The sequence below is a fragment of the Passer domesticus genome, chromosome 2 (genome assembly GCF_036417665.1).
Source record: "Passer domesticus isolate bPasDom1 chromosome 2, bPasDom1.hap1, whole genome shotgun sequence".
Taxonomy (NCBI): Eukaryota; Metazoa; Chordata; class Aves; order Passeriformes; family Passeridae; genus Passer; species Passer domesticus.
In genome coordinates, this window is record NC_087475.1 from 79,762,881 (window position 1) to 79,790,678 (window position 27,798).

Below are 27,798 nucleotides of genomic sequence, written 5' to 3' on the forward strand. Positions count from 1 at the left end.
TAGATTCAAGTAGAACTTTATTCAAAATCCTATAAAGAAACATCTACTTTTCCAAAGGTAGCTAGTTATGCTGATGTTTGATTTGACACATCAAAACAGGCTCAGGTCTTCACAGCACTGACATTCAGCAATCTGTAAAAAAGACATCTTGTCTAAGGATGGATGAGACACCACATAGTGAGCCCTCCAAACCACTGGTCACTTTTAGGGAAAAGCAGTAAAAGGAAGAAGGAAACTACATTTACTTAAGTAAATTCAGCAATATGAATACATTTTTTTTTCTTTTTCTATCTTCGGCATATTTTCCCTTCGTTTTTTGCCGTTTCTATCTCTGTGTTCCTGAACTGTATTCTCCTCTTTTCTGTTTCCTTCAGGAATTTCTAACCTTCTGTATGTCTCCTTTTTTATTCCCCTTATCAGTGCTTCTTCCTTTTCCTTAACTGGTTCCTCTCCTCTGGCACTAAACACAGCGGGCTCATCTTCTCTCATTACCTCTTCCCTTTTGCCCATTTCTATAGCCTGTGCCCACTCCATCTCCCCACTAGTCTCTCCTTTCTTCCCCAGATCCTTACAGAGAAAAGAGTGCATGAATAGAGATGGTTTGGTGAACACAGGAGCTGAAGCTAGATGGCTCCCAGTTTTTCTCCCATTTTCTGCTACCTCTTCTCTCATGATGCCTGCCTGCCCACTGCAAAACAGGCAGCACATCTAGTGAGAAGGGCATCCCTTGTCTCTAGCAGTAGTCCCTGAGAATGAAATCTCATTCAAATTCCCAAAGGAAAATCAACAGATTTTCAGCACCTACATAAATCTGAATGAACTGCTTCGCTTTAAAGCTTTTTTTTCTTCATGGTTCTGAGCAGGAAATGGAGAAGATCATGATCTTTGAAAACTCTGCTTGCCTTCACTAGAAGCCTGAGGTACACAAGCTTTAAAATGATGCCAACATCTCAAAAGCTGAGTCATTCTGCTCAATAATTAAAGTGTTCCTACAAGTAAGCAACTCTAAAGTTACTCTAAAGTAACTCTAAGTGTGGCAGAAGGCTGTAGTGGTTAAACACTTCTTATACCAGTAATAGCTTAATCCATGATGCTCGTGTAACTAAGATGCCACTATCTCCTGATCTCACAAGATCAAGATAGGAAGGAAGAAAGGGGTGCTAGTCATGTATTTATAAACCTGCATTTTTAAACCAGTATCCCCCAAGAATGTGGGAATGAGCTTCATGTAATGGCAAAATATGTTGATTTCATATACTCTGCAAGCTCATGGCATTAAAAATATTCCTCTTAAAAGGCAAACAAACTCTGTTTCCTTAGAGTTTAAAGAGAGTTAGCTTAGGAGAGAATGTGGGCACACACTAAGTTAAAACCTATAAAGAACAGGTCTGCTCCACAAAAGCTACACTCTACAGACTGTAAAGAGAGAAACACATTTCCCAGAGCACCAGCTGACCACTGCAGGCAAACACTAAAATGCCTGAAAGAATTCCTAGAGCAAGCTCTTTTCAGGAGGTGTGCTGGAGGAGTGCTTTTCCAAACAATTGAATTTTTTAGGGTTGTATACTAAGAACAGTAAGGTTCATAATGAACATGAAACCAACACTCCCCATCTACCAGTAGGAACCAAGTGATTATTCCACAGAATAGATGCGGAAGCTTTACAAAATGTTTCAGAATATGAAATAAGATAACTCAACACAACAGCCCTGAACTGATTTCTTCTGCAAAGATTTCAGTCTGTTGCCTATTTACTAAAGGATGAGATGGGTTAGCTCTGCAGAAAGGTGCCCTGCAACTTAAAAATGAGGTGTTATAGTAAAAGTTTCTTATTATGGACTCTTACTTTTCACTTTTGCATGTCTTGAGTAGAACTGAGGCTGTAAAAGTAAATCGCTGCTGTTCTGTGACACTGGTTTCAGGCTTCTGGTGGGGAAATTGTTCTTCACATTCCAAACTCCTTCCAGAGCCACTGTTAACAATTTGGCAAAAGAACAGCTTTATAACTGATTGCTTGTTCTAGAATTAATAAACTACACAATAATATTCTCCCATACTTATTGAAAACAGGTTGGTATCTTCAGAGAGAAATTCAGATGGCTAAAGGTGCACAACGCTCTCTACTGTTTATAGAATCCCTGAGGACTACTCAGGCACCCAACCCAAGCAGGATATGGCTTGTCTATAATAAATAAGAAACAGCAGTAATACCACTGATGCAGGCAGCATCCTTTTTTGGTCATACTGGAATACCAAATGCCCTCATAAAAATGGAGAAAACAACACCCACGCCCCCAAAAAATCCAACCCAAACCAAACAAAAAACCAAAGCCATCACCATCAGAACAAAATTAAAAGCTAATTTATTTTGTGGAAAGGTTACAATTTACTAACCATCTAATTTATTTTAAACACTAGCCTGTAGTAGTCTAAACTGTGTAGAACAGTAACCATCCAACCTGACAACTGTTGCCTATCAGAGCCCAGGCCACTTAGTAAGCATCTCTAATTGTCCAAACAGCTGAAAAAGGAATTCAGTACTCACTGAATAATCTGTACACCAGCATCTATATTTATCATATTTATCATTCATCATTTTATGCTATGCCTATAACATTGTGCTGTACATACCATTTCTGTACTGAGCTTGCTATAGATCCATACTATAGAGTCCTGTAACAAATATTTGTGTAGTGTTTCTCTATTATCTTTGCACTTTTAACATACATGTCATACACTCCTCAAAAGTCATGAGAACATATAAAGTAACACCCATTTATAACCAGACTGAAATAGTCCAGACAATTTTGATCCATTGGCAGGTGGATGCAGAAATAGTTGTGTAGATAGTTGTGTTCAGCTCTTAGTAACATTAGGCACATGATCAGATTGAGCAGACCTAACATTAGGCACATGATCAGATTGAGCAGACCAGTGTTAACATCTGCAACTCAGCTCTGTGTCCTGGATCTCTTTTCAGTCAAGAGGAAAGAACAGGCACTTTTACAGCATGACACACACAATGACAGGTGTCTAGGACAAGTCAAAACAATGTCCAAAGTGCCTTTTTTCCTCTGCTTACTACACACAGAAGCTACCTAAGTCAGTCATTTGCAGGTAGGTGCTGTAATTCCCTACAGAGCCTAATCACAGTAATAAGAATTACAGGCTCAAATGGTCTTTACATCTGCTGGGTACTGATTACATCACCTAACTGAGGTACATTTTTGTCTGTGAGTCCAACTGTTTTAAATTCATTTTGAGTGAGTTTAGAAATGAGTCTCAATCCTACACAAGAGAAACAGTGTACTAATAACCACAGCATTTCTTTCAAAGAAAAAGGTAACAAAACCTCCCTACTGCTTGGCAATTGTTTCTGATTTATTAAACTGATATATCATATGGAATTAACTGTGTTCTCTCTGATCCCATAATTTCTGACAAAAAAAAAAAAGAGAGAGAGAGAGAAAAGTAATAAAGACTATATGCAATTCTGCTGTTTCTAAATGTTCTGCACGATATTACATAAATGTTCTGTAATTTTGCCACAGTCTCTCAAAACAATCATTTGTCCTGACAAATACTTGCTGTTTGCTGATAAGGAGGATTACCTGCAGCTGGATGGTTAATATTGCATTCTTCTTTCTGTAAATGAAAGTGCTCCTCCAGTATTTCTTTAACTCTTCTAGGTGGCTCAACATATACACACTTCTGCCCTGTTAATAAAATACATTACAAACCAACCAGTTATTATAAATGCCCTGAATGCTGATGTACTTTGCTGAATGCAATTGTCAAGTTATGCTACTCTGCATCCATCTTCAATAACTGTGAACCAAATAATTTACAAATATGTGACAGTGTTCAGCCAGGTCCTCCTCCTTAGGACAGGAGGATGGTACAGAACACGACCCTGGTGGCTGGGGTGTGCTGGTAGCCAAAGCCACCCCAGGGCCACTCGGGGACTCGGTCACCGTGCCTCCCCGTGACAGACACCCCAGGGCAGGGCCGTAGAGGGAGAGGCATCCAAGAAGACATCCTCGCTGCAGGAGTCTCCAGGGAGCTGAAGAGGGATGCGGACGCCGCACGGCACCAAGGGCTGGGGGACATCAGTGAGGAGCCGCGGGGAGCCTCGGCTGGGCTCCCGAGGGGACACGGCGGAGCGGGGCAGGGGCGGCCGGGGACCGGGGACGGCCGTGCTCACGGGGCTGCTCGCCGCGGGCCTCGCTGCCCGGCTCTCCGGCCGCCGCCCTCATGGCTGCCGCTGCGGGCGTTGGGCGCGCTGCGCCGCGGGCGTTGCCAGGCTGCCCGGCAGGCGGGGCCGTGCCGGCCCCGGGACAGCTCCGGGTGCCATCGGCAGCTGCTCCGTGCGTCATTCAGCACGGGCACGGCAGCGGGGCACGCACACCACAAACTGCGCACCACTGCGGGCTGACACCACGGGCCTGCCCTACGGAAGGATGCCGGGCTGAGGGGAAGAATGAGAGAGTCCAGTTTAACTGATGTATATCTGCTGAAACTCAAAAGTACTAGCTCGGTCATAGAGCGAGGCATCTTCAGACACTGCTTATTGGACTGAAGTGGCCTTGTAATCCACATCTCTATTATTCCTGAATGCATCTCAAGGTATATTCATCTTCTTCCACAGATGTTCTGAAACCAAACTTTTAAAAATAATAACCATTAAAACCATGTTATACCGTTCATAGTTCAGAAGCTGTTTCCATTTTCCAACAGAAAGTGCTGAACTTTACTGCTTCTAAAAGGTGGGTGACCAAGATGCCTTCCGCAGGAGCTTGATCAGAGCACCAAATGTGGTCCAACATATCCCAGCCCTGCTGCTACTGCTACAGTTGTGCTGCATGTTAGTGGAAGGAGCTGGGGATCACTCAGTGAGGCATCTGCATGGGACAGTGTTTACCACAGCTCTCATAGTGACAGTACCTCAGCACTTAGATTCAATTTTCAGTTTGTTTAACAGAGAAGTGACTTTCTCCACTTCTAAATTACAGATGGTAAAGCTGAAGCTGAAAACCATACTGCGTGCTCTTACCATGGCAAAATTTTAGTGTACTAACTCAAAAGTGCAAGAAAAACACTCAGTTACCTGTAACTAAATCAGACATGACTATGCTGGCTGTTTATCCTCACATGGTTGTGGCTCGTTTTTTCCAACTAATGCCACATTCTTGACATTAAGTCTTTATGCAACTTAATTGCAAGGGAAAAGTAAACAGGATCTTGATAGAAAATCACTTCCCTGAAAAGCAGCAGGAAAAAAATAAACGAAAACTACTTTCTATCCTATGAACAATGCGTTTGATTTCTGAACAGGCAATTGCATTGATAAATGGGCTTTCAATTAAAAATATGACAAAATACTTTGGGTTGAATATTTTATTTTATAATAAGCCTTACATTAGGTTCATTAAACATTTTGTGTATCACCCAAATAAGTTACATTCATTCTGAGCTTTCATGCAGTTTTAAAAATGTTAGAATTTCTCAAAAAATAATTTTCAAGTGAGCCGTAATAAAGTCTGCATAACCAAGCCAGAATTTTTTCACATCAAGTAAATATTCCAGTTTTCCCTCCTGCTTTGACACTACAGACAGCTTACAAAGGCCTCTTCAGATCTGCACTTATTAAATAGAAACTCACAGGAATTACTGAGACTTTCTGACCACCTTGACTAACAGCAGCAACGCTTCAAAGTACAAGCATGACCACTGAACTGCGCGGCAGGAGCGGTTCTGAGAATACTGAAATATCTTACGTTAAAACCTTGTTGCAAAGAGACAGACCACCACCAACAGGCATGCAGAACACCAACAAGAAAGAGGCAGAAAACCTCACATTCACAAGCTTTTATGGGGACACAGTGTTTATGCAGTCTTCTACTATTTCAAAAAGGTAGTGATAGATATCAGTCCTCCTTGCAATGTCAAGGGCAGTTTCATCCAAGTTGTTTTTCAAGTCTGGCTTCACGTAGCGATTCATCAGCAGGAGCTCAAGGGTTTCCCTGCTGTTTTTGTTCCCTGCAGCAATGTGCAGAGGTGTCAGCAGACCGTTTGTCTGCGCGTTGATGTCCGCACCCTGCTGCAGCAGGAACGCGGCCACTCTGGTGTTGTTCCACTTGCAGGCGCTGTGCAGGGGCGTCCAGCCGTCCACGGTCTGCGCGTGGACGTCGGCCCCTTGGGCCACCAACTCGTGTGCAACATCCAAGTGCCCGCTGTAGGCAGCTCGGTGGAGAGGAGTGTATTGGTCTTCATCGCGAGCGTTCACTGGAGCCAGCTTTTCCGTCAGGAGCCTCCTCACGGTACTCAGCTGTTTAAAGAAAACAGGGAACTTCACGTGATTCTACGAAACAAGATGCACGGCTTTGATGGTCCTGGAGTTTAATTTCTGTCAGTGCCAAAAGCACTTATAAAATCTCAGACACAGTCTCTCCACCCCAGGTAAAAGGCCTATTTGCCATGAAGAGCCTAGCATGCTTTCAGTTTATAGAAGTTAAAGAAAAGTGCTGTTACTTGAACTTTAAACTGGAATCAAAATTTATTCTAAAAGCCAATGGATCCAGAGATGCTTTAGTGTGTATGAGCTACAAAGGGGGATGGTTTACATACAGTGGCTAGCAAAAGCAGATCAAAACAGCTCAGAAAAAGAAAGAAAAGTATACGTAAATTTTTGTTTGTGGATGAGACTACAGATGTGCTCAAAAGAATATTCTGTAAATTATATATATTTACAGAGCAAGTGCCTTACCCGATTGTTTTCAGCTGCCCAGAGTAGCAATTTCTCTGGATGTTTTTCCATTTTCTTTTCTTGCATTTCGTACCATTCCTCCGTTCTTTCTTGCTCATCATCATCATCATCAGACTGTCCTGACCAACAGCTCTGAGTTCCTACAGGAATCAAATGCCTGTGCGTCTCCAGCAGTTCAAGTTGGTTAAAATGCTCTGTGAAGTCTTCAAACAGCTCGCTGTCATCATCATCTTCATCAGCTTGCTTGTCTTTATTCATTTTCAGTCAGCATCTGTGAGCAGCAGATGTACAACAGCATTTATGCCAACTGTGACTGTTATCGGTGCACTGTCAATAAAACTATCTGATGGATGATGCTGATGTCAACAAACAGCAAAACTCAAGGGAAAACTCAGTGATCCTCCGCTAACCCGGGCTTTACTTACCCAGCTCAGCCAGAACTCACAGCTAACATCCCCGCTAGAAAAGCACCGTGTTACCCCGACCCCCGAACGGCACCACCTTCACACTGCAGCGCAGCACTGTGCGGGGTTTGCTCCAAACGCTGCTCACTGCACTAACAAAGGGTCGGGAGAGCAGCCCGGGCTTTGGGGCAGTCTCTGCCCGGCCCGGCCGGCAGCACCGGCCGCGCTCCGCCCCGCGGGGCCCACACCACCCCGGGCAGGCCCCACCGCCCCGCAAGACACCGACCGACCCCCGCCCGCCCCGCGGGTCCCCCATCCGCCCCGCCCGGCCCCGCTCCGGTACCGGCGGTGCCAGCGGCTCCGGGCGGGGCGCGGCCCGGCGAGCGCTTCCGGGCCGCGGCCGCCGGACGTGACGGAACGGGCCGGGCCGGGCCGGGCTGGGCCGGGCCGGGGGCGGTGCTCGGCCCGAGCGGCGGCGGGAGCGGGAGATGGAGCGGCGGCAGTGATCGTTCAGCGATCGCACCTCCCTGTGCCCCCTGCCCGGGCCCAGCGCCTGGTTTGGTCTCCTGCGCCTCGCATAGCGCCTGTGAGGAGCGAAGCTGACTCCCTGAGCTGGCAGCGCTGTGCCGGAGCCTTCCCGTGAGGAGCCTCGGCACCAGGATGAGCACCGCCAACTCACAGTAAGCTCCCGTTGTCTGCAGCTCCCTGCGGTCCCGACGCATCAGGCAGCGAGCGTTTTGTATGTCTGGGACGAGTTAAGAAGAGCTGGGATCATCAGTTGTGTTTTCCCTCTGGTCATTATGGTCACCGTGCTTGCCCTCATGCACGTGTAGAGTACCGGTGCGAAGAGAGAATTAGACTGCTCATAAGTATTTTTAAAAACAAAAATCATACGAAGGGTTCTTGAGTTTTTAATTAGACACTTCAGAGGGATACTTGCATCCCTTTATTGGAACAGATAGCAAATAATAACCAAATACAAATACAAAAACAGATAACAAATTTGTTTGGGATAAACAAATCTTCCAACTGGCTGGTTTGGCGATATGCTGTTTGCAGTACAAGTAGTGAAGTATTTTGAGACTCTTGCAGGACTGGTACTTGGTAGAGTTTTATGACAAATCTCCGTGTTTCATGACTTTGGACAGTTAAGCTTACCTTAGTAAAGATTGTGTCTTTAGAAATCCCCTATATGTATTGCTCTCTGACACTAGTTTTCCTGTCTTACTCAGGGATGATGAAGATACCTTTAAAATACTCGTTGCTACTGATATTCATCTTGGCTATTTGGAGAAGGATCCAGTTCGTGGAAATGATACATTTGTAACTTTTAATGAAATTCTGGACCACGCTCGAAAAAATGATGTAAGTGCTACTTTTTGGAGAGGGAAGGACTGAGGCCATTGAAAATATGGTTGAATCTGCCAGAAGGTGTAAAGTTTAGTCCTGGTAGTCTCTAGTAATACAAAATCACATGGCTAAACTATTTGTTGCATTCAGTTTCATTTCTGATTTAGTAAAGGGAATGCCTCATTCTTTGTGAAAGCATTGTTACTGAATCATGACTTTGGTTGTATTAGCATTGTTTTTGGATTGCCTGCACTGGTTTCAGTGGTATCTAGAGAGGGTTTGTCACTGCGAGGGGGAAAAATAATTGAGGAGAGCGAGAGAAGTGATATAAGGTCTTCTGACAAATCAGTACAGATTTGTTAGAAGCTTTTGAAGTGTCATGCAGTGCTGGGTTGCTGAAGTGAGCAGTTCTGGTGCCGAGCAGCTCCCGTGCCTGCACAGTTGGCAGCAGAATCCTCTAGTGGAGTGGACAGAGGGGCTTCCTGAACTGGGACAATGTGGGGGAGCTGAGAGCCACCAGGAGCCCGCAGCCGCTGATGGGACCTGGGTGGAGTCAGGAGCAGTGGCAGCCAAGAGCCCACCCCACACCTGTAAAAGAAGCTCCTGGGGAATGGCAGCAAGCTGGAGCACTTCCAGCATGGCAAACAGACCTGCCGTGGCGTGACTTTTTGTGCAGGAACAGCACTTGAGCCCTGCCAGCCCCACCAGGGAGCAGTGGTATCTATCTGGCAGAAAGCCATGGCCTGTCTCTGCATCCATCACGGCTGACAGCACTGCCCAGACAGAAGTCCCTGTCCAGACACAGCTCTGGTTGAGGAGTATCAGGCAGTGTGTATGAGAGAGAGAGAGTGCTGGAATAACACCCTACTTTCCTTAGGGCAGGTCTGACAGGCAGACAGGACACACGATCCAGGGGATTCCCTATCCTCACTCCCTCTGGATGAAGTCACTGAATTAAGGGACAGGGGTCAATAGCAACAAGTTCCTGCCCAGCACAGCAGGTGCATCTCCTGTGTGACTGCCCCACATCCCCATGTGCCCTGGCACAACAAGTGTGAGGCTCTGCAAGGGGAACTGAACAAGGACAGTGGTTAATCTAGCACAGAGGTGTTGCTGAGGTTGTTGCCTGTGCCCAATATCAAAACTCCTTCCATGAAGGAAAAAGGTGGGTTGTTACAGGAGACCCCCTTGTGGTGGGAACAGAAGGCCCAATTTACAGACTGGCTCCACTTCTTAGAGAAGCCTGCTGCCTTCCCAGGGCCTGAGTTGGTTGAGAGCAGCTGAACATGGTCCAGCATATGCCCAGGTGGCCAAGGAGGCCACTGGCACCCTGGCCTGGGTCAGCACTGGTGTGGCAGCAGGGCAGTGACTGTCCCCCTGTACTCAGCACTGGTGAGACCACACCTCAAGTGCTGTGTCCAGTTCTGGGCCCCTCACTACAAAAAGGACATTGAGGGGCTGGAGCGAGTCCAGGGAAGGGCAACGGAGCTGGGGAAGGGTCTGGAGCACAAGTCTGGTGAGAGGTGGCTGAGGGAGCTGGGGGTGTTTAGCCCACAGAAAAGGAGGCTTAGAGGAGACCTTACTGATCTCTACAACTGCCTGAAAAGAGAGTGTGGGAGCTGGTCTCTTCTCCCAAGAAACTGGACTAGAGCAAGTGGCCAGAAGTTGCATCAGAAGAGATTTACGCAGGATATTAGGAAAGATTTCTTCCCTGAAAAGCTTTTCAAGCACTGGAAGAGGCTGCTTAGGAGGGTGGTGGAGTCACCATCCCTGGAGGTATTTAAAAGATGTATGGATGTGGGACTTGGGAACATAGCTTCATGTTCAGCAGGGCAGTGCTGGGTTAACACCAGGGCTGGATGATCTTAGAGTTCAAACCTAAACAATTCTGTGATTCCTTTTTTAAGGACTGGATGTTCATCAGTCAGATTCTTTGTAATTTTGATAAGGTTTTTTTCTTAATGCTTTACAAAAAGCTAAATATATGCAATATATGCAGCAACAGAGGCTAGCACCTTGTCAAAATAATGTGGTGATAGCTACTGGTTTCTTCGTATGAGGTAGTGCAGCAGTGAAAAAATAATTTAGCTTTTCATGCCTGTCAAAAAATGTTCAGGAGCCAATTTGGAGACCCTTATTACAATTGTAGACTGATCCTTTTTTTACCACTATCAGTTGTATTCTCCTATGGCTCTTCGTAAATGGGTCTTTTTGGGTTTGATTTTGTTTAAATTAATAATTTAATTCGTTTGCTTTTTTTCATAAGGAAGTTAAGTATTGTTTCTCTTACAACTAACTCCTTTTACCTAGAAGTATATTTCCTCATATTTGAGGAAGTATGTGGAACTCCCTAGAAGAAATGATATGAACAATTTGTTTAGAAGTCTTTCAAGGTAATACAAAATGTTGTATTAAAATAATAAAGCTTTTTGTTACATACAGGTGGACTTTGTTTTATTAGGTGGGGACCTTTTTCACGACAACAAACCCTCCAGAAAAACAGTGCACTCTTGTTTGGAGTCACTAAGAAAATACTGCATGGGCGATCGTCCCGTTCAGTTTGAAATTTTGAGTGATCAGGCAGTTAATTTTCATTACAGCAAGTAAGTATGTTACTATAAATTATCATGTAAGGCTTGGTTTGTGTATTGGGTGAGTGTGTTGTGATTTTTATTTTATATCCTCCATGACTGGAACCTGGAATTTTTAGGCCTGTCTGTGTGGGACAGTTCGGGACAGTTCACAGGATAACTTCACCTGTCATCTAAGTCTGTAAAGAAATGTGTGCAATATTTTGAGAAACTTCTGAATGTGCTGTGACTCTTGATATATTTATGTATTTTAGTTTCCGTTTTGCAAGTGCAATACAAGTAATTGAATTCACATGAGTTGTTTTGGTAAAATCAGCAGAGTTCCTTGTGTATAAGTAAAGGTTGCATAGCCTAATCCACTACTAGTGCACAATTTTTTGCACAATTATTTTCATGGCTTGTTCTAAGAAAAAAAGGTTTCTTTTGGTACCCTATTCCCCATAGAAAGTGCCATTCCAGACCACGAGTAAGAATCTTTTTATGCTTAAGCTTAAGCTTAGGCTTATTCATAATCACTTCTTTCTGATGTTTACCACACTATTTGTGATGAAGTTAATTTGAAAAGATATTGAGAATCATACACAGATTTGCAGATATAGTTTAACTTCTTTTCCTCTTTTTGTTTAGGTTTCCTTGGGTGAATTATCAGGATGAAAATCTCAACATTTCTATTCCAGTTTTTAGTATTCATGGCAATCATGATGATCCCACAGGGGTAACTCTTATCATAATTGTACTGTTGCATTACCAAGATAGAAATACAGTTCTGGGAGATCATGCTACTTTTAGGCAGTTGCTCCACTCTGTGTGTAAATATTTTGTGCATCTTTAGGAATTGTCTTAGTGACAGCAAGTGTAAGTGTGACATTTAAAAGCAAATGGAAATAAGTTAAGAGATCCATATGAACTGTGTTGAATTTCTTAATGTATGTAGGTATCTGTCATTGAGAACAGAATCACTTTTCATGCCTAGAAGTGGCAGTCTTTCAGAAAGTTTCTAAAACATTCCATCTGTAGAGACTGGAAGCTTCTTTCTTAAAGAAGGAGAATTTTGCTATTTTGATTTGTGCATATGTAATTGACATGCATCATTTATTTGCAAGGAGGATAATCTAATAATAGTGAAATGGTAGCTTAAAAACAAGCTACTCAAAGTAATCAGGAAATGGTTTAGAAAGCATTAAAATGCATGTGTTACATTAATAATTTTGCATTTTATGTCAGATAGCAGTGTATCGTAGAGATGAGTGTTTTAGCAGCAGTTTAACTTTGAACTTACTATAAGGTAGTTACCTTAACCAGTTACCTTAATTTTTGTAGTACTTTAGAGACTGGCTTGTTTGAATGGTTTTTTGTGGTTTTGTTTTTCTGAATGATTTAATGTTTAATTTCATATAGTTCAAATGAAGTACGACTTGTAAGGAAAAGGGATTTGCTTCTGTACTCTAGAGTATTAGCAAAACCCCTAATATATGTTATGGGGCTTTTCAACTGCAGAAATTACTTCAGGAAAGATATTCTCTCTTTTGAGACTTTCATTTAGTCTTGAAACACCTAATGTACTATTCAAAGTTCTGTATTTGTTTCTTAATATTTGTTGCAGGCAGATGCACTGTGTGCCTTGGATATTTTAAGCTGTGCAGGACTGCTGAATCACTTTGGACGTTCAACTTCTGTGGAGAAAATAGATATTAGTCCCATTTTACTGCGTAAAGGTAGAACAAAAATTGCTCTGTATGGCTTGGGTAAGTATTTGTCTGCCAGACTGTGATTAGACTGTTCATGTATTACTGAAATTTAATAGGTCTAAATGAAGTTGTAACAAATGTATAAGGTGCAACAAACATGAAGGTGTACATGATTCTAAATTAAAGCGTATCAATTCTGTGACAATGTCAGGTTTTTCCTCCTGCTTTGTGTCACTAGCTGATGGGATATTTTACTCATTTAGATAAATCTTCCTTAACTTGATTTTTCTGTTTTTATTGGTGATAAATGAACCCTGCTTCAGTTAACCATAGTGCTGGTGTATCAAGTCAGAGCAATCACACTCTTAAATTCTCTCTGTTGTGTATTAAGCTTATTTCATTTTACTTAGACAAAACTTAAACACCCAATGTTTAACCCATTTTGGTTATACTTAAAAACATAAGCTGTCTGAGCAGAAATCTAATGTCTTATGTGTCCATCTGAAGTGGTTCATAAGCAACATTGGTCCTGGATAATCTCAGTTTCTTTAAAGAAACTTAAGTATTTCATACTTTAAAGTGGTTCCATTATATGTTTTCAACTTCAGATTTGTTCCTTTGCATTTTCTCAACTGAATTCCCCTCTACCCTCACTTCATACTTAGAATGGTTATTTTTGACAGCTTTCTCAGAAGAAAAGTCTGTCTGTCTAGAGAAGTTAAGGTCTTTCTTTTTTGTCCAGTCATAAGTGCTTAAATACTTAATTCCAAGCAACTTTTATAGGTCTAAATTAAGTCCTAGTTGGCCATGATTTTGTGTGTTTAATGAGATACTTTGAAAGCTTGCTAGATGTTTGAAAGGTTAGCAGCTAGTGGAATGTTCTAATATCAAAATATAGAAGTATTTGGTACCAAAGTTGTTAACGGGAAATGCAACAGCTTTGTAAAGCACCAATGTTGCTGCATGAAGATGTTCATGACAGGTTTCTTTGTGTTTCTGCCAGAATTATTTGTACCTTTTTTACTTTCTCTGATTCAGAGAGCATTTGTTCCTATACAAAATATGGACACTCCATATGGGATTTATTGTTATCTGTCATGAGCCTGGCTAAGGATAGTTTGGGGTTTTTTTTCCTAGTTAAAAATATCAAGGAAATAATCACTAACTTCCAGGGATGGGACATGCACAACTTTCTTGGGCAAGCTGTTCCACTTGCCTCACTACCCTTACAGTAAAGAACTTCAATCATAATATCCAACCTAAATCTGTCCTCTTTCAGTTTAAACCATTCCGCTGTCCTATCATGCTTTCTCTTCTGAAAAGTCCCTCTCCAGATTTCTTATAAGCCCACTTTGGGTACTGGGAGACTGCTATATTTTTGTTCCTCGTGCTTTTTTTAATAGAGGTGCTAGTAAAAATGCTATGAAATAGACTTGTTTACTACACAAATTTATTTTGTTTGTTTGTCCACTTAGGAGCAATTCCAGATGAGAGGTTGTATCGTATGTTTGTCAATAAGCAAGTAACTATGCTGAGACCAAAGGAAGATGAAGATAGTTGGTTTAACTTGTTTGTGATTCATCAAAATAGGTAACAGTACTGAAAGAATTACAGCAACTTGCTGTGTTACCACTTTAAACTGCCTGGGAAAGGATAGGTGAGCAAGCCAGCTGTGTTAGTTCATGCTTGTTGTGAGTAGCTGGTTTCTTAAGATTTTTACAAGTGAAAAAATTGGTTTACAGTTCTTCTGGAGAAGACTTATAAAGGAAAATGTTTGAAATAAATATGTTAGTGGAGTTGGGAGATCTCTTCCCAAACTTTTATAGTCAGAGGCAGAGGAGGATTTGTAGTGTAATATGCATGTAATTGAGTCCTTTCTGCTTGTTAGAGCTGGAAAAAACCAAACTTCATGTTGTACTTTTCTATCCTTATTTGAACCATAGTTCAATAAGTACCTTATGTTCCCTTGCACCGCTGTGCTTTAAGATAGGTAATGTGTTCTGTCTGTCTACAGGCTTCTCCCAGCAGTGGTAGTAGGAACAGGCAGAGTTCTTTTCCAAATACTTTCTTCTTGTTTTTCTTGAAGAAGAGGGCAATCCTCATGCTCAAATAATGGTGAGGCAGATGTAAACAAATGGAGCTCATACTACCCTGTGTACTGATTTCTGTCTTGGAGACTGAAGGAACTCACTCTCCCACCTCCCTTGTCTTCCAGAAAGGGATTGGGAATGGCGTGTCCCATGTCTGTTTAATTCAGTTGCATTTTCCCCACCATTTAAAAACAAAACACAACCAAAATTGATTGCCATGAGATGCTACAAAAGCATTCATATAGAAAAAAAACCAAAAGTCTTACAAGCCAAGTAAGAAGAAAAGCTAGATCCAAATAAAAGGACGGGAGCAGAAAACAGTGAGCTGTATGAAAAAATGAGCTATGTAAATTGCCCTTGTGTTTAACCAAACCCTCAACAACTGTGTAAGGAATAAATGTGAAGAAGAGCTGACATGTATGTCTGATATATTGCTGGAGTTCCTGTATCATTTTAAATCACACTGATGTTTTTCTCCTTCACTCTCCCCTTGCCCATCCATTATTCTTCTCTTGAACAGGAGCAAACATGGAGCAACCAACTACATTCCAGAGCAGTTTTTAGATGACTTTATTAATCTTGTTGTGTGGGGTCATGAACATGAGTGCAAAATAGCTCCATTCCAAAATGAACAGCAACGTTTCTATGTTTCTCAGCCAGGAAGTTCAGTGGTGACATCTCTGTCCCCTGGAGAAGCCGTGAAGAAGTGCGTGAGCTTTTCTTTTTGTTCTTGTTGATTCCTTGTCTTACATGTCTCAGGTGTTCTGTTAAGAACAGAAAAATACTTGAATACTGTATGGAAAGACTTGTATTACTGTTTGGATTAGCTTCAGAGTGTGAAATAATAAGGAAAGTAGATAGAATGAGTACCTTCTATAACTTCTGCTTTGTTCACAATTTAATCTAACATTTAAAGCAAATGGAACTTAGCTTGGAGGAGTTACATGCTGATAAATTGGAATACAAGGAACTGAGTGCAGGTGCTTGTATATGGAATAAGCATAATCTAAGTATAATAAAATTGAAGTTTTGAGGGGTCAGCCCTGAAATACAGATCTTTCTGTAGTTTTTGAAATTTTGTCCCTGAAAAGTAAACATGAATTTGAAAACAAATCTTTATACCATAGTTCTCTTAAGTTTATCTTCTAGTAAGTTAACTTTCTCCTTCTAGACACATTGGTTTGCTGCATGTTAAAGGGAAAAAAATGAAAATGGAGAAGATTGCTCTAGAGACAGTGCGAACTTTCCATATAGAGGATGTTGTTCTAGCTGATCATCCAGATCTTTTTAATCCTGACAATCCTAATGTTACTCAGGCAATACAGGCATTCTGCATGGAAAAGGTAACTGGTGATGCTAACAGTTTGTGGATAACGGTGTATGGGCAGGGGATGGGATGTGTGACTGGTTTTGAGACTGGAAGATGAGAAATCTTGTGTCTTGTCCCATATTAAAACAAACTTAGACAGTATTTCCATAGGAAGCTAATTCCATGACATTCACTCTGCAGCCTTGGCTTCCAGATTCCTTGATTGGGATGACCTATTAAAGTAGGCTGGAACTGCTTTTTAGGTGTCCATATGTTTTTTGTACAAAAGCTTGCACCTAAGAGTGGAGCAGTGTTGGATGTGCACTTGGAACCAGCATAAATACATTGACCTGAACCCTGAGGGCTCAGCCATGCAGTCTGAAGTGGCAGAAGTAACTAAGCAAGTGTATTAACTACACTGTATCTGAAGGATAAGCCTTTGTCATGTTTTTCTCAGTCATTCTTAATGGCTTTTGGCTGCATTTTGGTACATATGTGTTCAGAAATGAGAGCACATTCTGTAATGATTTATTTTGATTGCTCACCTTGCAACTGGATGTATTTAAAGTTATACTTGATGTGTTCAGGCATCTGTAAGGGAACAAAGTAGAACTCAATTTATAATCCTTCTTCACAGGTGGAATTGATGCTGGACACTGCAGAAAGAGAACGCTTGGGAAATCCCCGCCAGCCAGAGAAGCCTATCATAAGATTAAGAGTAAGAAATTGTTCAGCTTGGATTGCTTTGTTTTTAAAGGTCATTGTGAAAAGTTTCAAAGCAAAGTCATGCTTTTTGTGTAAACACATAATACATACATTTTTTGCTGTGTATAGGCAAATATAAATCACATACCATGCTTCTGTTTACCTGTGTAACCTGTACTCTAAGGTAAAGGATGAGATTGGTCATAAATGTACTTCACTGCTGTTCTGAGTAAGGGCATCAAAAGTGGCTATTTACTGTGAAGTTTTTTTAAGTCATAGTATCCTGTGTGTGTTCCATTTGGAAACTGTTGTGAAGGCTAGCAAATGAAACAAATTAAGAACAAGTTATAAATATGAGCTGGTATTAGCTATTCTGCTAATGTTATTATTAGCTATTTTTAGCCATAAACTATTCTGCATAAAAAGGCATTAACTTTAGGTTGACTTATTTCTTACTATTAATTTTTCCTTTGAAGCATAACAAATCTGTTTTGAATTGTGTGGCTTCTCCACTTCTTTTTGTTTCATATTTAAATTTGTCCTTTCCTCACTTAGGTTGATTATGCAGGTGGCTTTGAACCATTCAGTGTCCATCGTTTCAGCCAGAAGTACATGCACAGGGTGGCTAACCCAAAAGACATCATACACTTTTTCAGGCATCGTGAACAAAAAGAGAAAAAAGGTGATTATGAAAGAAGGAATCATTGGCTTGCTTTTGTTTTTGTTCATCTCTCTGTATTTTGTTGCCCAGCACTTGCAAAGGTTTGGTGTCTACCATCTAATGTGTTACAGGAGGAGTAAAGACGCATTGTCTGATTTAAGTGTGTGTACTGCACAATTATTTCTTTTCTATTTCTTCGTTTGTCTGAAATTCTGATATTCAGCACAGTGTCTTCTGACCGTTATTTATAAACAGTTTCATTTTCCTTTGGCCTCAGACCTTACTGAGTTGTTTATAGTAGAACATACAGGCCCATGCCAGACTGAGTTACTCTGTGGTTCTGTGGTAATTACCATGAAAGGCATTAAGTGGGTCACTCCCAAGGCTTCCTAGAATAAGATGAATATCCTTCCTAGAATAAGGTGTTTTGAACACTCTAAAGGAAAAGAAATGGGTAAAGTGCTCTTTCTCTTTATATTTTAATTTTATTTTATAGTAGTTAATTTGTTCATACCTAAAATAGTAAGGAAGGGTGTGGGCTTAAGAGCTGTTCATATATTTTTTTAACAAGGTCCAAATGTAGGATAGCATTTTGTTTGCCCTAATTAATTGTGTCTATGAGGTGCTCTTGGCTTGTCTCTTCCAGGCTTGTTTCTATTCAAATATTTGTGCAAAATCAATAATAGCTGTTACTATTGCAGTATTTCTCACTGTTTCCTAGAATTTTTAATAAATGGTTAATAGATGTTGTCCAAATACTGGATTTATAATAGTTGCTAATGAAGATTCAGCTTGTACAGGAACATAATGTGCTAAAAAACTCTTACTAGTTTGCATTAGTACATTGCAAGTGCATTGTCTAGTTCCAGTGACAGTTTTTATGAATACTATCAGTTCTGTAAGGTTCAAAACATCATTTCATTAATAAAAACTGCTATTAGTGAGGCATTTTTAAAATTATACTGTATTGGTCTTAGTTTATTTTTCTTTGGTTTCCTTTTTTATAGTTGTATAATCTCATTAACATTTTCAGAATACACAGTAGCTACCACATCTGCCACTAATTTACTTTTCCTACTTAATGGACATGTCAGCTTCAGGAAGGGAATTGAAAGTATTGCCATGGCTTTTACATTGCTTTATTAGACAGCCTCTTATGCAAGGGAAGTGGCTAATGAAGCACTCAACATTTTCATTACGTGTGCACATTGTGCTTCAGTACAGGGGATGTCAAAACTTCAGGAATTCAGTCTAAAGCAGTGTATTGTCACTTTATGCTATTTGTGTGGTATGTGCTAACCTAGGATGATTATCCCTCTCATCGTTCTGCTATTCCTACCTTTCTGCCTGAGAAGAGGGGATGAGCTATGAGCATTTTCTACTGAAAATCAGTCAGCATGCTGTGAAGGAGAATCTCTTTTCTAGTAAATGGGTTACTTATAAAAAACTTCAATGCTGCTATGATTTTCTTCCATTTGTGACCTTCTACAGTTCAATTATAATAACCTTCAGAACACAGTGTTCGATATACAATTCCAGACATATGTTAGTTAGAGCTCTTTATATCTGTTAGACATGGAGTTGTCTGCACAATTATTATGTTTCTCTGTGTTCCAATGAATAGACTAAAAAGAGCAAAAAGCTTTACATATAAAAGGGACCACAATTCTTAGGAAGCTTGCATTAATCTTTTTTCCTGCTACTGTCAGTTGGATGGTAATAATTGAAAGCTGTAAATCTGGATGATGCCACTGTTCTTTTCTATTCTAGACATTGATCTTAATTTTGGAAAATTGGTTAGCAGACCTGCTGAGGGAACAACACTGAGGGTAGAAGACCTTGTAAAGCAGTATTTCCAGACAGCAGAAAAGGTATTTTTCTATCTTTTATAATTTCCCTTTTCAATGTCACATGATATTTTTATCACTTTTTTTTTCTTTCTTAATGGAAGTAGTGTGCCCTGAAAAGACTCTTGACATTCACCAAGAAGTGAATTTATTTCCCCAAAAACTGTCTGAGAATTACTACATGACATGTGTGTCTCAGCTTAGCAAGTAACTGTTGTGTATAGGTTGTGTAAGTGTGTGAACACACACTGGTTTGAGAACATGATAGCTCTTTGTGTGAACTTGCATTGTGTGCCCTGTACTGTGTGTCATGCACTCAAGTACAGGAGGAGAATGTGAGGCAGCATGTGAGGGAAGAGCTACCTTAATTTATTCTAGGGCCAGTGTGAGACTGTAGCATTTACTATTACCATCTGACTTAGAGTCACTTGTTACTTTGCAGTGTATTTGTGTCCTCAGATGTAGTGCACTTCCACATTTTATTTAAAGCACAGCGGGGAGATGGAAGAGAGACCCATGATAATTTGCTTTCTTCCCACCCTGTTGTTAAATCTAGTATATTTCCCTTTCCCAGCACCAGTGCAGTAACATCTATGAGATAAAAAATAATCAGTGAGCCAGATGCACAAATGCTTGATGTAGTTGATTAAACGTAACTTGCAGAAGCTATTTCAGTTGTAGAAAGTCTTTAGAGCAAGAATTCTTGAGGTAAAGATCCTTCAAATTACATCACCCTGCCTAACCTTATACACATGCTAGGTGTATTAGTATTAGGACAGCATAAATCATGTTCCTTTGTTATACTTATTTTATTTAAGCATTTTATTTTACAACAGCTAGAAAGTTTATTCTTCTGGGCAACATCATTTCCTGGAAATTTTTATTTTAGACATTACTAGTATTGTGGTTTCTTTACTGTTCATAAAGCCTTTTGCTTTGACTAGTTTGAAAAATACTCTGTAAAGTTAATGTGACATGCCAGTAACTAGCAAGAGAGTTGTAACTGGTTTATGACACATAATATTTGCTTATTGCTGTGCTTTTCTCTGATTTAAATAAACAATGCACATTACTGGTTTTGCAACCAACTTAATGTAATATTTATCTGGAATAGCTGGAATATTGCTTGCTTTCTCTAATGGCAGATGCTTCTTAACGAATTGTTTTCCCCAATTCTAAAGAAAGTACAGCTTTCACTTCTAACTGAAAGAGGAATGGGAGAAGCAGTGCAAGAGTTTGTGGACAAAGAGGAAAAAGATGCCATAGAAGAGCTGGTGAAATTTCAGCTAGAAAAAACACAGAGGTTTCTCAAGGAGCGTCGCACTGATGCAGTGGAAGAAAAAATAGATGAGGAGGTAATGTTCTATTAATGTTGATTCCCCAAGAGAGATGAAGACAGTAGAAAAATCAGTGCTCAAACATGGTTTGATAGATTTGTCTGTGTGTGGAGCATCTGCTTGAGGATGCCTCAAGCGGAAGCAACACTTGCCTTTAGTCATTTTCTGCAATTAATAAATGAATAATTAATTTGTTATGAAGTTCCAAATACAGGATTTCAAAACTTGTACTGAAAATGGGTTTAGGTTGCACACATGTCATAGAAAAAAATCTGTCTAATACATGTAGAACTACATATTTACTGCTGTTGTGAGAAAGATGGTAGGTATAATCTCTTCGTAGCTTTTTCGTATTGGCTTAGGGAAGAGTACAAGAGCAGGACAAGCAAAAAGGAAATTTATCCTTCAGTTGCTCTTCTTGCTTCTAACTGCTTGCAGCTCAGGGTATCCCAGAGACAGGCTTGGTTTGTGTGTATTGAGCAACCCTTGAAAGATATTTCTGTCAATTAGTTGAGCTTCCACATGAGCCCATGTATTCAGCTGTAATACTCAACACTGTAGAAGTAATTGTTCCGCAGCTTATCTGTGCACTGTTTAAAGAATAATTTGGTGGGGAAGGATGGCTGCCTCTACCTATTTTCTTAGTGACTGCTTTAATTCCTGAGGGGTTGAAAGAGACAGTAAACAACCAGTGCCTGCAGGCTTTGTGTGACACTTTAGGGTGTATTTTTTTGTTGTTGTTTGTCTTTAGAACTAATGTTTTCTTTCTGTCATGCCTCAAATCTTTTTCCATATTTGTCAAGTTGAGCTTCCTTAATTGTACATGTACTGCAACATTGTCTCTTCTCATAATAGTTATTTTCTGTCTTGCTTCTTCATCTCTACCTCTTTTTTCAGTTATTCATATTTCAGTTCCCTTATTGTCAAAATCACTTCTCTTAAACACAGTGTCTCCTTCATTGTGTGCCAGGCTTTCTTCCTTCCCAGCGATGTTGCTCCAGTTATTAAGAGAACATGAGATTCTTAAACCACAGCACTGCATGAAGGGGCCCTAAACAAACTATTCAGTTATTCTTGGACTGTCCACTTCTCACATGAGCTTGACTTAATGATTCAGTGAATAAAGCTTCACACTTACTGTATTTTGATTATTGTATGACATGAATGTTATTTTGACAGGAACTGTTTTTTTATTCAGGTGCGAAAATTCAGGGAGAGTAGAAAAAAGAATACTGAAGAAGAAGATAAGGAAGTCCGTGAGGTAATTACTCTGAGTTTTGAACAGAGACTGAAAAATGGAGTGGTGGCTTCTGCATATAAATGCAGTCATTTAGCAATGCTTCAGCAATACTTCAGCATTGTCCTTGCCAAAATATGCCTGTCTGCCTTTAAAGCTTAGTAAGTCTGTTTTAAATCTTTGTTAGGATAATATGTACCTAAGCTACTGCTCAATTTGGCTTTTGAGGTCTCGTCTCTTATACAAATTTGTGAACCTGATTGTTCATTATTTCTTGCTTTTAACTGAGGTTAGACCAGGCAGGTGATTTTCAAAGATCTTTCAGCCTAAGCTCTTTGTCACCAGTGGGCATGTGGATGGGGTGTATTGGGTGGTATTACTGGAACAAATGGGGAGTATTGGTAAACCTTTAGGTACTGTGTCCTTATCAGCAATCTGAAATCTTAGATCTCCCACATATTCATACTTCGATATGTACATACTGTATATGTATATCCAAGGAAAATTGCCATCCTCTGTTAGCATGGCTGCTCCTTTGTCTTTGCAAGTTATGTGAGACTGGAATGAAATTTTGATACAAAGGACAGCTGGGGTGAGATTCACCTCTCCTAATCTGGGATGTCATCACCTGAGCTGTCTTAAGCACCCACTGTCACCAGCAGAGTTCAAGTCAGTGGAACCCACAGGGTGCTTTCTCTGAGCAGACATGTGGAGCTGACACAGGGTGATCTGAGCTGATCCCCACATTTCACCAACAATGTGTCATATTAATGAGCTCCACTCTCTTATCAGATCTTAGCTATCTACTTTATATGTACACTTCTAATTAAATAAGTATTTTCACAGATATCCTCATCTTCCGTATCACTGGTTTTGTGTCTTCTAAGCCTCACTGGTTTAGAATTACACATTTTTATTTATAGTTATATGTTTATTGTACATAACCAGAATTTAACAATGGTGTGTTCCATGATTTAAAATTCTTTTTCCTGTAATTATTTTTCCATTTCAGGCAATGATCAGAGCCAGAGCCCACCGATCTGAGGGTGAGGTTCTGGTTGAAGCCTCCAGTGATGAAGATTCCATGGATATAGAGATGACAGGCACTAGCAATCCAAGTGATGGCCCTTCTTCAACACTGAGCCGAGGAAGGGGTCGGGCCAGAGGTAGGGCAAGAGGTGCAAGAGGACAAAATTCAACAGCAAGAGGTTCATCTCGAAGAGGAAGAGGTAAGAAAAACTTTGCAGTCTTTGTCCTGCAGTTCCTGACTTTTTTTTCTTTAAAGGGTGACTCTCTTCTGATGCTCCCATCAAGTGGAAATTTGCTGCTTGAGAACTGCTACTGGGAAAAAAACTCTTGTCAAATACTGGTGGTATTCTATTACATACAGTTGACTGCCTTACAAGGTTTAAGTTGGGACTTTTTACTGTGATTAAAAGAAAAATATCATGCTTCCCAGCTGTGGAAACAAAGTATACACCTAAAAGATGCATTATTGAGAAGGTCTGTACAATAAAGTGCCTGGGTAGACCTTTGTTACTGCTAAAGGTAAAGCATTTGATCAGTGTAAAGAGGAGGTACAGATTGTCTCTATCCTAATGTAATTTACGAGAGACTTTAGTGTTTCTAGTGACTGAAAAAATGGGGAGTGTTTCTTAAGCAATAAAGAGTTACATAGCTCCTGGATTGAGTGTGATTGTACACTTTGCAGTGGTAGTGGTACTTTCTTTACAGTTGTACTTTCACTCTCTGTGTGTGTATATATATATATATATATATATATATATGTAACTCATTTGAGTTCTCATTTGTGTTGTCTCAGTAGTATGCCCAAATGTCTGAGAGCAGGTTGAGTTGAAATGAAGACTCATCTTGGGTCTGATTTGGTTAGTGCTTTTAAACTAGTTCTGTGAGTCTGTGCTCCAACACTGTTGTGATCCTGTCAGAGCAGAGCCCTGTGTGTTATGTGGTTGTGTCTGTGGACCTTTGAACGCTTGACCCAGAGCAGTTCTTCTGCATGGAGGGAAGGCTTTAATTCAAGGAGAAAGTGAGGAGTAAAGAGGATTGTAGATTTTTTAAAGTGACTTCCCACTTATTACTTTAGTCAGTAATAACAGACTAAAGAGGAAAAAAAATAGCTGCTGAAAAGATTTGCATTTTGTTTGTTATCTCTACAGGAACCACTAGCCAAGAGTCAGCTTCTGGCAGCAGATCCTCCAAGCCTGGCAAAAATATGTCTATCCTGGATGGTAGGCCTGTGATCTGTCTGTTACTCTACTCTGCTCTCTTAAATTGTAGTGAAGGTGTCTGTTCAATGATGAAGTGCTTTAATTGCCTTTTATTCTATTAGCCCATTTCAGCTGTGAGAGATTCTTTCAGCGCTATTGAAATAGACTAACAGTGATGACAGAAAGAAAAAAGAAAAGGGAAAAATTAGTGATATTTGTCTGTCATGGGATGAAATGGAATATGTTAGGAAATTCTGGCTAGAACTGCAAATAGGAAGCATATTACATAATGCAGTTTCTTGAGGAATAAGCATAGAAAGACTATGTCTTAATATTTTAGGTAGAATATTCCTCTGGGATATTTTATCCCCCCTCCTCAGGGGATAAAAAGTTATATTTGACTGATGTTTACAAGTTAGTATGCTTTAATACAAATCCATTTAATCTTACATTGTAGTGAGTTTTGGAAATGCCAGTTTTTACTAGGAAAGAAAACCTTATCTTTAAGCCACCAACATAAGTGAGAGTAGCTGTTCCTTGCTGTAGAGGAAAGGTGCTGAGGAAACAGCATAGGTCATCTGAGAATTAAAGAAAAAAATACTGCTCACTACTACACATAAACCCCCCACAAAATACCCCTAGGTAGACTGAATTTTAAATTAGTCAACAAATTACCTCAATTTTAAATTGGTCAGCAAATGAAATATTGCAGAGAAATGAATTTTAGCATTTGTGTTCATAATTAGCCTGTTAGATATACAGGAATTTCAGTTACAACAGTATTTTTCGCATCCTCTTAACCAACATTACTGATGGATTTTCAGCCAGACTGGGAAGCAGCTGCAGCTGCACAGAGGGTTATATCCCTGGGTTGACAGACTTAATTTATGTTTTGGATTGGTTTGTGTGTTTTATAGGGTTTTTTTCAGTGGAAATGCATGCTAGGCAGATCTTAAATAAGAAGTGTATAATGTTGTTTGCATTTAATTGTATGAGCATTTTAAAGTTTTACATATGTTTTATTCTAGTCTTTAGGTCTTCCAAAACAGACCACTCTTCTAATTCATTCCAGTCTTACTCTGAGGTAAGCACCTTGTTGTATGAGTGAAGTTGTGCTGTCTTTTACTGTTAACTTGAAAAATAAATACACAGTCAAAGTATTAGCCTAAATCAGCAGATGTTCCTAACCTATCAGTTTCAGCATTAAGTTTCTGCATATTAATCTGTACATCTTTTGTATCCTTTTTTGTTATGGTGTTTGTCTGAGAAAAGCCATGTTTTATTTGTGACCATAGTCTAAGATACATGAGTTTTCGTGAGTTGTGCAAGATTAAAGATGTGAAGAACAAACTTGTGCAAATTTGTGCAGTTCTAGCCTGGAGCCCTCTTAAGTATATATTATTCTAACTAAGCAGGTGTATAATTGGAAAAAAAACCCAGAGGTTCTGAGCTATAGTGCTGACACATTATGCACTCTCTCAGTAAGGATAAATTCTGTGGAAAAACTTTATACTTCTTTTTTTTTGTAGGATATTATAGATGTTGATTCTGATCCAGAAGATAGTTCTTTTGTTCCTTCCTCTTCCAAAATAAATCAAAGGTCAGTATCTTTGCTTCATGAACGCAATGTGTGCCTTATTTTTGACTGGCAATTGGCAGAGTCCAAGAGTCTGATTGACTACCAGATTTTTAGGAAAGTCATAACACTGCTTAGAGAATTTATATAAATTTTTACTTGCTAGTTATCTTTCTGTAACATAAAAAAATAGATTACTGGCTGATCAGAGCTTTAGTATGAAGATGTTATTTTAAGAATTTGTATTGTTCTACTTATTGTTATGTCTGTTTATTTTTACTTTATGTATTGGTGGTCCAAGTCTTAAGTTAAAGGGGAACTTATTGGAATGTCTGGTAACTGAGAACATGCTGGTGCCATTTTTTTTCTTTTTGTGTGTTTCAAGGTTGCCAGCTACACCTTCACTTAGTAAAAGAGGTTCGCAAAGCCAAGCATCTAGAGGAGTTGATTTTGAGTCAGATGAGGTATGGTATATAGTACTATTTTTTAGTTTTATTTCATGTAAGTTTCTATGGCTCACTGTTTTACAGCTATTTGAGTAAAGCATTTCAGAGTGAAATTGAATTTATTTTTTTTATTAACAGGGCTAGATTATTGAAACCAACTTTGATTAGACTACCTGCATAATTAGCAGAAATAAGGCTAGAAGGGACCTCAGAAAAATAATTTTTAATCAGTGAATTGTCATTACTGAAATGTGGACCTGGAATTGCCTGGGAGAGAAAGTAATTATAATCTTTTCTAGTGCTTAGCTATATCCTTTCATTTAGTTATATATTTTATTCTTGTAAAAAGGTAGATTTTTTTTTTTTTTTGCATTTAGAAACAGCTGAGCATTTTCAGGGCATTCTATTATTGCAAATTATCAAAGTACACTTCTTAAAAATTTTGAAACACTGTCTTCAAATCTAATATATCTGTTCTTGCAGTGTATCTTTGAACTGCTAGGAATGGTTTCTTCCATAATTAAACAAGTAGAATTTTTTACACGGTTTTACACTGAATAGAAGACACTAATCTGTCAAGCACTATGCAGTTTGTTTTCACAGTCTGTCATGCATGGTCAGAATCCATTCTTTTAACAGTGTCAGATGATGGCCACTTCAGAGAAAATACAACATTCTCGTCCCTTCTCCCCACTGGGCTATCTCTTCTTGTACCTGGAATAAAAACCTACATGTTTGCTTGAATGTGCAAAAACAAACAGTATTTTTGATTCATACAAATATTAGTAAATTAATATACATTAAATTATATACAATGTATATATAGACATAATTTAACTGAGGTATGTGCTGCTCATTTACAACTGAAATGTAGATTGTTCCTTATTTCAAAGTAGCTGTTCTGGTCATATTGACATAAACTTCTATTCTCTGCACATATATCATGTGGACTTTTAAGTTAATAAATTACCTCTTTCATATCAAAACCAACAAAAACAGGTCTGCCAGAAAACATGGAATAGTATGGTTAGGCTTTTTAGTTTAATCTAAAGGTGACTTTGCTTTTTTATGAGTTGGAATGCCTGCTAATTTGAGTAATGTGTGTCTCTTTGCAAACTGCAGGATGATCCATTCATAAGCCCTGCAACGTCAAGAAGAACTAAGTGATTTCTGACTCACTGTGCAAGAGAGACTGTGGAAGTTTGTGAAGAAAATGGAAAGCAGTTTGCAATACTTTGTCTATGTGATATTTCTCTGTAACTGATGGGTTGCCTTCTATTTTCACTTCTGAAATGAAGTGAAATGGTTTGGTTTGGGTTTGTTGGTTTTTTCCAGCAGCACCAAATTTGGTATAATGTCTGTTACGTTGCTTGATGCACTAGGCTAGAAGGGCTCATATTCTAAAGTACTGCCTGAAAGTGCAAGTTCTTCCTAAAGCTCTGAAACTCTGTTTTCTTTTTGAGATGATAATAAAAATGACAGTTATATATTTTATAGAAAACTCCATCTCTGGTTTGAATTTTGCAGAGAAGTAAATTTATAGTAGTCTGCAGGTATGAATAT

The 27,798-nt window shown here is 39.7% G+C and overlaps 3 protein-coding genes and 1 long non-coding RNA gene across 6 annotated transcripts; 2 read left to right on the top strand and 2 right to left on the bottom strand.

The window, feature by feature from the left end:
- On the bottom strand, window positions 1-4,507 carry C2H11orf97 (chromosome 2 C11orf97 homolog). Of its 2 annotated transcripts, XM_064409495.1 has the most exons (4): window positions 4,205-4,391; window positions 3,612-3,716; window positions 1,847-1,972; window positions 1-132 (listed from the first exon to the last, which is right to left on the bottom strand). In XM_064409495.1, exons 1-4 carry the CDS (start codon window positions 4,374-4,376, stop codon window positions 125-127), a joined length of 411 nt encoding a protein of 136 aa, XP_064265565.1. In that variant the 5' UTR covers window positions 4,377-4,391; the 3' UTR covers window positions 1-124. The 2 variants fall into 2 exon arrangements, with proteins under 2 accessions (XP_064265565.1, XP_064265566.1); XM_064409496.1 differs by lacking the exons at window positions 1-132; window positions 1,847-1,972 and adding an exon at window positions 1,981-2,521 and having other exon boundaries at window positions 4,205-4,507.
- On the top strand, window positions 4,378-5,590 carry LOC135294360 (uncharacterized). Its single transcript, XR_010356470.1, has 2 exons — window positions 4,378-4,626; window positions 4,738-5,590. It is a non-coding gene; the product is annotated as an uncharacterized LOC135294360 (long non-coding RNA).
- ANKRD49 (ankyrin repeat domain 49) lies at window positions 5,383-8,002 on the bottom strand. 2 transcript variants are annotated; one of them, XM_064409494.1, is made up of 3 exons: window positions 7,850-8,002; window positions 6,767-7,037; window positions 5,383-6,328 (listed from the first exon to the last, which is right to left on the bottom strand). In XM_064409494.1, exons 2-3 carry the CDS (start codon window positions 7,022-7,024, stop codon window positions 5,870-5,872), a joined length of 717 nt encoding a protein of 238 aa, XP_064265564.1. In that variant the 5' UTR covers window positions 7,025-7,037; window positions 7,850-8,002; the 3' UTR covers window positions 5,383-5,869. The 2 variants fall into 2 exon arrangements, with proteins under 2 accessions (XP_064265564.1, XP_064265563.1); XM_064409493.1 differs by lacking the exon at window positions 7,850-8,002 and adding an exon at window positions 7,514-7,650.
- Window positions 7,653-27,736, top strand: MRE11 (MRE11 homolog, double strand break repair nuclease). The gene is made up of 19 exons (XM_064409489.1): window positions 7,653-7,850; window positions 8,403-8,535; window positions 10,963-11,123; window positions 11,739-11,826; window positions 12,715-12,856; window positions 14,275-14,389; window positions 15,410-15,595; window positions 16,061-16,232; window positions 16,836-16,916; window positions 17,459-17,585; window positions 19,335-19,435; window positions 20,593-20,766; window positions 21,947-22,009; window positions 22,998-23,214; window positions 24,163-24,234; window positions 25,242-25,297; window positions 25,743-25,813; window positions 26,175-26,253; window positions 27,358-27,736. The coding sequence occupies exons 1-19, from the start codon at window positions 7,831-7,833 to the stop codon at window positions 27,400-27,402; spliced, it is 2,103 nt and encodes a 700-aa protein (XP_064265559.1). The 5' UTR covers window positions 7,653-7,830; the 3' UTR covers window positions 27,403-27,736.
- The last annotated feature ends 62 nt before the right edge of the window (window positions 27,737-27,798 follow it).

Excerpts from the sequence above, each read along its gene's own strand:
- C2H11orf97 (XM_064409495.1), bottom strand. The coding sequence starts at position 4,376 with ATGACGCACGGAGCAGCTGCCGATGGCACCCGGAGCTGTCCCGGGGCC. Across the intron at positions 3,717-4,204 it reads GGCCCGCGGCGAGCAGCCCC|GGCAGAAGTGTGTATATGTT; the intron begins GTGAGCACGGCC and ends TTTTATTAACAG. Across the intron at positions 1,973-3,611 it reads TATTAACCATCCAGCTGCAG|TGGCTCTGGAAGGAGTTTGG; the intron begins GTAATCCTCCTT and ends AATTGTTAACAG.
- ANKRD49 (XM_064409494.1), bottom strand. The coding sequence starts at position 7,024 with ATGAATAAAGACAAGCAAGCTGATGAAGATGATGATGACAGCGAGCTG. Across the intron at positions 6,329-6,766 it reads GGGCAGCTGAAAACAATCGG|CTGAGTACCGTGAGGAGGCT; the intron begins GTAAGGCACTTG and ends TTCTTTAAACAG.
- MRE11 (XM_064409489.1), top strand. The coding sequence starts at position 7,831 with ATGAGCACCGCCAACTCACA. Across the intron at positions 15,596-16,060 it reads CCTGGAGAAGCCGTGAAGAA|ACACATTGGTTTGCTGCATG; the intron begins GTGCGTGAGCTT and ends TTCTCCTTCTAG. Across the intron at positions 26,254-27,357 it reads TTGATTTTGAGTCAGATGAG|GATGATCCATTCATAAGCCC; the intron begins GTATGGTATATA and ends TGCAAACTGCAG.